An 8,801-nucleotide genomic window follows, 5' to 3' on the forward strand; every position below is an offset into this window, starting at 1 on the left:
TCACAGCATTCACACAATTAAACCAATAAATATTCAATCCTCTCCTTTCATAGGTCAAACTGCAGAAGGGTGGAATAAAAAGTCACGTTCTATTTGGGTCTCCATCGGCCAGATTGACCAATAAAAAAAAAAAACTGTATGCATTGATGATTGTGTTTGGGGGGCCGGGCCAAATGTGGAGGACTGTAGTTTGGGGACCCCTGGTTTATAGGAACACTCGTACTAAAGAAACGGATACTTTATTTGTAAAATCTGAGTTGTAGTCACAGAAGAGCAGCTCTTTCTGCATTGGAAGGACCATAATGTTGCTGTGCTCTGCAGCAGCTCATGTGGCCATAGAGGTGGGAGAACTGTCTGATGGACAAGAAAAAGAAGAGGAGGGCAAGAAGCCGGATCGGCCAGGTTGGTTTCTTTTCTCATTTCTAAGACATTAAAATCTGTTTGAAATAAGTGATTACAGACTACTCCTTTAAGACATTCAGTCACTGATGTTGTCCTTATATATCTAGAACTGATGATCAGCTTTTTATTTCTTGTTTTTCTGCTTTGTTGTCGCACATCGTCCACAGACAACATCATCAAAAGAGTTTTCAACATCATCAAGTTCACCTGGGTGCTGTTCCAGACCACGGTGGAGAGCTTCACCAAGTGGATGAACGACATGTGCAGGGAGTACATCGACATCTCCACAGTGCTGCGGATCGAGCGCTGCATGCTGACGCGGGAGGTGAAAAAGGTACGTCCCACGCTGGCCTCTGACCGCAGGAAGTGCACGGCACACGTTTATTCCAACCTTTCTGTCAGGGCAACGTGCCGTCCAGAGAGAGCATCCACGTCTACTACAAGAAGGCCATGAGGCTGAACATGTCCAGGCAGGCCAGCCTGGATCTGCTCAGCGACGACGAGCTTCCCTCTGGATCCACAAAAGCACGGAAGAGGCGTGGAGGAGGTTACCGCATGGAGAGCCAGGACTCCACGGCCTCCAGAGACAGCATCTCCAGGTACACAGAGGCTGAGGGAGACGGAAGATGGGGCTTAGCTTTAGAGCAGACAGCAAAGTCATGATTTAGACCAGGGGTGTCAAAGTCAATCGATCAATCAAGGGGCTGAAATCTAAAACACACCTTAGATCGCGGTCCGAACAAGATAAACATTTATTGAACACTCTAAAACAACATTTTTAAACCCATAATTTTTTAACATAATTATAAACTATCTCACGCATCTCACTATCCGCATCGAGAGAAGCCAGTTGAGGTGGTTCGGGCATCTGGTCCGGATGCCTCCTGGACCCCTCCCTGGTGAGGTGTTCCGGGCATGTCCCACAGGGCGGAGGCCCCGGGGAAGACCCAGGACACGCTGGAGAGACTATGTTTCTCGGCTGGCCTGGGAACGCCTCGGAGTCCCCCCAGAAGAGCTGGAAGAAGTGGCCGGGGAGAGGGAAGTCTGGGCATCTTTGCTTAGACTGCTGCCCCCGCGACCCGGTCCTGGATGAAGCGGAGGAAGATGGATGGATGGATGGATGGAATTATAAACTAAATATATAGCATTACCTGTGATAATGCTGCAAACTGAATTTGGCCGCAGAAAATGCTAGTGCTATTCTGGAATAATATTCTTGCCTTTTTAGTATTTATATTTATGTTAAAAAGTTACAGTTTTAAAAATTGGCATTCTGCTAGATTTTTGGACTATTTGGGGATTTACAAAGATTTTTGTAAGCTGTTTGCGATATTTCAGCTATAAGCCAGCCTTTCTCTGCTAATTTAGGCTTTTTTATTTTATTTATTTTATTTTTTTTCAGGCTTATTTGAAGTTTAGCTATTTTTCCGGCTACATGCTAGCTGTTTTGGCTAACCTAAGTTTTTGTTTGTTTGTTTTGTTTGTTTGTGTTTTAGGCGAATTTTGCATTTAGCTAACATTTTAGCTGGCTATCAGCTTCAGTTATTTCTGCTATTAGCTTCAGTGATTTCAGTTGTTTTGGAGNCGCCTTGATTGCAGTGCATGTTGGGTAGTTTTAACTCTGATGTCACCTGTCGATCATCATTGACGAAAGAGGCGGATGCAGCTGGAAACATGCTGCTGCGCTGGCTGCAAGCTGCTTTGAAGACTACAAAACAATGCATTGTGGGAAACGGTATCCTGGCAGTTCTTCTACTTTGACATGATGCTGATCAGAAATAACTGGCGCTAAATGAAGGAAATCTGCATCTTTTTTAATTCTTTCTGGAAAGTAGTGATGACTGATGTAAAAATGGACACGATTACAAATCATCTGTGGTTCATCATCTGTGAATCAAATTTCTTTCTTAAAAATACTTTGTTTCTATGAAAATGTTGTTTCAGTAAAAAGCTTCAGACGTATTGCTTTGGTCATTATGTTTTAATTTATTGTTTGGTTCTGTTGACCAAAAAGGAAGCAAATCAGACTGTGAGATTCCCAAAAATGAGGCGGGAATCATCTGGGACAGCATCTGCTTCGCCTTCCTGCTGCTGCAGAGGCGGGTCTTTATGAGCTACTACTTCCTCCACGTGGTGGCGGACATCAGAGCGTCGCAGATCCTCGCCTCCAGGTCTGTTTCTGCTCACAAATACTTTATATTTGACATTTATAGAAAATGGTCGTCGGTGATGCTTAAACACAAAATCTTTAACATACTGTAACTTTTCAACCATTAGCACAATCAACGTAATTCCAGTAGATTTTGAAGGAGAAAAGCGGCTCACGCCGCTTTTCTCCTTCAAAATCTACTGGAATTATGTTGATCATGTCAACAATTAAAAAAAAATGACAGAACGTAAACACTGGAGCTCTGGTGTTAAAGGGTCAAAGACGAAGGACAGCATGGCTGAATGTACGTTTCTGCACGTTTGTGTGTTCTAGAGGTGCAGAGCTTTTCCAGGCCACCATAGTGAAGGCAGTAAAAGCCCGACTGGAAGAGGAGAGCAAGTCTGTGGAGCAGCTAAAGAGACAGTGAGACTGAACTTCAACCTCTAAAACCCACTATGTTTAGCTAGTTGAGTCAACTTCTTAATTTGAGACATTATGTTTTTAACAGTTTACTTGTGAGGACAGATTTATTAGCTTGTTTTAACTATTTACACGTTACTTATCTAAATTTAACAGATTAAATCCTAGGAAGGTTAGGCTCAAAAATGTCACATCCTGACTTTCAAACAAGCTTAAGCATAAATTAAACCCAAAAGATACTTGTTATCGATGAAAAGCAAATACAACTTGTGTTTTTATCTGAACTAAAGGAGTTGTTCATTATTTTCTGATTTTGGCAGCAAGATGATCACCAGGAGAATGGAAATGTATCAGGATTAGGGCTGACACAATTCGTCGACTAAAACTTAATAGTTGTTTCTTTATATTATATGGAGTCAGAGTGCAGTAAAGTTGAAAGTTATAATGGCATTATGCTAGCTTTTTGGACAATTTTGGCATTTATTAAGGTTTTCTTTAGGCTGTTATGAGGTTAATATTTATTTTGTTGTCCTTAAATTAGGCCTTTGGATGTAAAATGACAAATTTTTAGATTTACAAACTAAATAGGACAGACAATACATATTTTTCTTAAAACAAGTTTAATAAATAAAATTATCTTTAATAATTGAGATCAATAAGATTTTATAACTAGTTTTAAGATGAATTATCTTGGGTAGATTGACTAAATTCACAGTGTTTCTAGATCTCGCTTGTAGTGTTTCATGCTACATTGAAGCGATGTGTTTCCATCACTAATCTTTAGCTCAGAAACTACTCATGACATCAGATAGTCTCCACTTAGTCTCTCTAATGAGCACTTCACTGTAATATAACATACTCTAATTTCCATATGAAGCTTGGAGACATTTGTAGTGAGTCTGTTAAGCAGCTCCAGTGTGTCGATACTTCATGTCTCTTCACCGCATCTCTGATCTAATCAGGATGGAGCGCATTAAAGTGAGGCAGCAAAAGTTTAAACGCGGAAAGGATAAGATGCTGAGCCTGACCCAGGAGTCTGCGGAGGGCCAGACCGCCACCCAGCCCGAGGAGGATGACGATGATGGTATGGTCAATCCCACCCCCACCCCCCCACGTTACAAAAGAATCCCTTTTTAGATGCTCAAGAAGGTGAGCTTGAGCCTCATTACAATGATTGTTGCAGCTGAAAGAGCAGCAATATCACTGCAGAGAATTGATTTTCTTCTGAAATGTTGCACTGATGTATTTGTGCAATTTTAGGAGCACAGCGAACGAAAGCCAAGCCCAAAAAAAAGCAGTGGTGGAGGCCGTGGGTTGACCATGCTTCCAGTAGGTTAAACCCCACAAACTCCTTTTTTTCTCTTCCTCCACTCTCACTGGCCCTTTTGTCCTTGACCAGAACGCTGAGGATTCCCATGCTGCCCGGGGCTCTGAAGGCACCTTCATATCAGATTCGCTCTTTCCAGATGTTGATCATTTTGTGTCTCTATTTGAGGGTCCTTGTGAGGAAGACAATTGGGTTTAACGGAATTGATAAAAATATCTGAGCGTTGATACAGAAGGTGCCTCAAATAGAGATGAGGAAAATGAGTGTTGAAGGAAAATGATCCACATCTGGAGGTTTGTTTGAGCCGTCATGACTGGTCTCTCCTGAAGAGTCCTCAGCTGAGAATCACTCGCCATCAGACTGTGAAGCAAAGAAATGAAGCTGAGCCGCCTTTATTCTGTGTTCGAGAATAAAGAGTTTGTTCATTCTTTGCCTGCAGACATGATCACCAAGCAGGTAAAATAAAATGAAAAAAAACTGTAATCGTTGATTAAATCCTAAGAAAGCATTTTTGAAAGACAAAAAGCAGCATTTCTGTGACCACAATTGCCTGTTTGGTTTGAGCTCATGTCTGACGTTTTACTCCACCCTCAGACAACATTTTCAAATGATTTTCCCTCATTGTCATCTGGTGTTTCATCATTTCCCAGCATCCTCCCTGATTCCCTGCCCACTGCGGTTCTGTTCAAGGACATAAGTCAGCCTTGTCTATCCCATTGCTTCTGACACCTAACTGCTGCAGTCTGGACTCACTTAGAGGAGCTTAGAGGCCGCTCTGCACAGGAACAGGAGACACTATGTTAATAACACTTGTCAGCGCTGTGTTCTAGTGCATTTTGTTGTTCCAACTATGTATCCATATAGTCGTAGGTTTTGTCTGCACAACATGTCTGATTTCTGTTTGAAATGGATGGAAGAGATGAATGTTCAGCCTGTGACTGCCGTAACAGCACGGAAACGTCTGCTCTCCAGTGGTTAGGAGTGGAGACTACTACCTGTTTGAAACTGACAGCGGGGAGGAAGAGGAGGAGGAGGAGAAAAAAGAGGAGGAAACGCCTAAGAAGTCAGCATTTCAGGTGGATCGCTGTTTGTGTTTGAGCGAAAAGTTTGAGAAAGTAGTTTAATAGCATTAAGTAGAACGTTTGAAAATGTTTTTATGGAGCTTTAATAACAAAAGAAATAAATAAGCATTCTCAATGATTTAGAAGGGAATTTTTGAGATTCAAAACTAAAGATGTGTTTGTGAAAAAACAGACTTTGTGAGTTTATTAAAAGAAAAAGATAATCAAAATCTAAATAGTGTACTGTTGTTACGTACGTTAAAATGTGCAATATTGGAAACTAAGAGTGTTTTTTTTTTTTTTTTTTTTAAATAACTTATAACATCAATTTTTAAATTATAATTGGTTCATTTCAAGCTAACAAAACCAAAAATATGCATAGATTAGGGCCGGGAATTGATTAAAAAAAATTTACTAATTAATCGCAACCCTGGAAAAAATGAATCGCGATTAATCGGCATGATTTTTTTTTTTTTTAGTTACATTATTTGCCAGCCACTTATTATCTGCAAATAATCATAAAATGAAATCATTATCATTATGGTAACATTTTAATCAGCATAAACTCTCCTGTGTGACACTACCTTTATTTTGTCATTTTTCCATGTTGTATTCACACAATAGACAGAAAATCATGTAAAAACAGAAAATCATGTCTGGAAAACTGAGATTCATTTTGTGACAAACTGTTTTTACAACATAGAATAAAATTTTTAGTTGTATTTTTATAAAAACAACAGGAATAAAATTTGTCAACGAAATAATCAACATGTTTTTTAATGAAAAGGCAAAAAAATCTTGGCTAAAGTCACACCAGGCCGTCCAAAAATAAGAACTTCTTTTTCTTTTCCTTTTTTCCTCATAAACTTTCTTTGTTATAATTGTGAAAAATAATAAAACAACTTTTTTTGGGAGAAGTTTCAGGTCGGCTGCTCACAGGTGGAGCCCTGTCCTATTTTGGGGGGTGTGGGGGGTGTGGGCTTTCACAGAGAATGGCGGAGTTTTCTCAATTTTTAGACATCAGTGCTCGTTATTGTGGAAAATTATGTAGGTCCCCATCCCAGAATAAAATAGTCGGTTTCCTGTCTGGATTTCTCATAGCAGACAGCTCCTTTGGCTCCGCCCCCCGACCTTCATCGCAGGTGTAATGCTGCTGCTACAGGGTGGACTTCGTTCTCCGCCTTATTTATTAAAATAAAAGATTGGTTTTGTCGAAAAACTACAAATAAATGCCATATTATTTATTTAATTTAATAAAATATCAATAACAGGATGAAAAAAAAGTTTAAGTTTTATTTAGTTGATCTCACAGCTGCACAGCAGGGCACCTGAGCGCGATTAATAAATATTAACTAATTAATTATGTTTTATTAATTCTGCGCGTTAATGGGTCGACATTCAAGGCCCTAGCATCGATATATCAACATTTAGCAACAAAATGACTAAAAAGCAAAGAAGATAAATAAATAAATAAATGCATTTTGAAAGATTTTTTGGTTCTAAGATGTCAATAAATTCAAGTGTTGCTAAATGTGTTATCTCATTGGTTTATTTTGATTTTATGTGGGTGCATTATTCTTCAGATTGTTGTGTTAACATTTGTTTCTCAAAGTGAATTCTGCTACACACCAAAGTGTGTTCCTGTAAATACTAACCGTGTGGTTCTGCTCAGTGTTTCCTTTCAGGTGAACTCTCCTGTCTGGCTGATGTCTGACTAACATTCTCCGTCTCTGCTCTCCTCATGTTCAGCGAGCGATCGCAAAGTTTGTCACTGCCGTTCTGGCTTTACCAAAGTCTGTCATTAAGCTCCCTAAAACTGTCCTGCAGTATCTGATCAGAGCAGGAAAGGTACTCGCCCTCACTAACATGTGATGCATGCCGCCGTAGAGAAGCTTTGCTTCTGTTCTCTGAGCCTAAGTCTGACCCTCTCATGCTGCATGCACGGACTGGCTTTGACCTTTCTATGTTGTTTGTGCTTCTTCTTATAGATTGTCAGATATATTTTGTAATGTGTAAACCAGAGGTCTAAAGATCACATCTTCAGAAATTCAAAAACAGAATAAGATTTAAAATAAATTCCTTAATTTGATCTGTTTGGTGTTTATTTATTACAAATCTATTTTTATGATTTCATCTGATTTATTTCATATACTGGCTTCTTTATAGTACTAGAGTGGCATTTATTGGAATGTTACCATTTCTTCTTAAAAAGAAAACAATATTTTTATCTTAGTTTCCTTTTTAATCCAAAGGAATAGTGTGTTTAAGGTCAGTAGGATGGTATTATTTTTGGAGTTTTTGATCCTTATTTTGAGTTGGATTAAAAATAACGAAGGAAATGTTAGGAAAATGACTTCATCAACACATTAAGTAAAGTGTGTTGAGTATTTGTTGTGATGTGATCTTGCTGTCAGTAGGTCGGTGTTTGTCATCCTCTAACACAAAATGACTGGGTGTCCTCTGGTCTGCAGTTTCTGTATCAGGCCTGGATCACCGACCCCAAAGCGGCTCTGAAGGCTCGCAGCAAAGACAAGCGCAAGTTCTGGAAGAAATACACCAAAAGAGTCAGACACAAGAAAAACAAGCAAAAACGTAGGACGCCAAGATTTTCTCATTTTGTTGTAGAAATAAAAAGGTTTTTACAAGTTTATATTAAGCAACAAAAAACGTTGTATTGTAACCATCTGTTTTCACATCATTAAAGTAAAATAAATCAAGTTTCACAGGCTGGTCCTGATGTGAAGGAGCATCAATTCTGGTTATTTTACCTGTTACAGTGTCAATGAAGATTAAGGTTAAACTTCTTAATCTTAGGTCTAGTGTCCTAAATATACAGATTAATATGCAAATTAGTAAAACATTTTTGAATTTGAAGTCTTTTTTGACCTTTTCCCCATGCTTTTGTTTTGGAACTTGACAGGATCTTTTGCTGGAAGTTGAATTCAATTTTAATTACCAACAAACACTTTCTTACAGAAAAGAACTCAATGTTACAAATGAACTGTGTCTGCCACACATTTGTGAAAATAATCTTAACTATAATCTAATCTAAAGATGGCATTTTTCTTCGCTTTACCAAAACTCAGACCTTATTGTTGTTTAACACATTGATTTTACACTAAACAGGAATATTTTCTCCAGTGGGTTAAACCAGGGGTCCCCAAACTTTATCTTGTGAGGGCCACATAACTGTTTTATTCTCTGATGATGGGCCGGGGTGGGTTTGTAGGCTAACACAAAAAGTGTAACAATTACAGCCTAAACGTAAACATTTATGGTTTTCCAGAAAGCCACTCATAACCAAATTTATATTACACTTCTGTAATCATCACAGAAAAAACAATATGAAAACATTTTAAAAACTAGATGTTTAGCATTACCTGCAATAATGCTAGTGTGAATGCTGTAAGCTGAAAGTGGCCGTTGAAGATGCTAGTGTTGA

At 38.9% G+C, this 8,801-nt stretch overlaps 1 protein-coding gene across 1 annotated transcript in view; it reads left to right on the forward strand.

The window, feature by feature from the left end:
• Positions 1-302: 302 nt before the first annotated feature.
• LOC112141444 (piezo-type mechanosensitive ion channel component 2) overlaps positions 303-8,801 on the forward strand; it is a gene marked incomplete in the record, with an annotated part of 35,083 nt that continues 26,584 nt past the window's right edge. The window contains 10 exon segments of the mRNA XM_024264579.2: positions 303-402; positions 570-736; positions 805-1,001; positions 2,421-2,573; positions 2,885-2,974; positions 3,934-4,055; positions 4,232-4,300; positions 5,271-5,374; positions 7,109-7,207; positions 7,831-7,951. Of these exon segments, the coding sequence (XP_024120347.2) occupies positions 303-402; positions 570-736; positions 805-1,001; positions 2,421-2,573; positions 2,885-2,974; positions 3,934-4,055; positions 4,232-4,300; positions 5,271-5,374; positions 7,109-7,207; positions 7,831-7,951 (1,222 nt within the window).

The sequence above is a fragment of the Oryzias melastigma genome, unplaced genomic scaffold, assembly GCF_002922805.2.
Source record: "Oryzias melastigma strain HK-1 unplaced genomic scaffold, ASM292280v2 sc00311, whole genome shotgun sequence".
Lineage (NCBI taxonomy): Eukaryota > Metazoa > Chordata > Actinopteri > Beloniformes > Adrianichthyidae > Oryzias > Oryzias melastigma.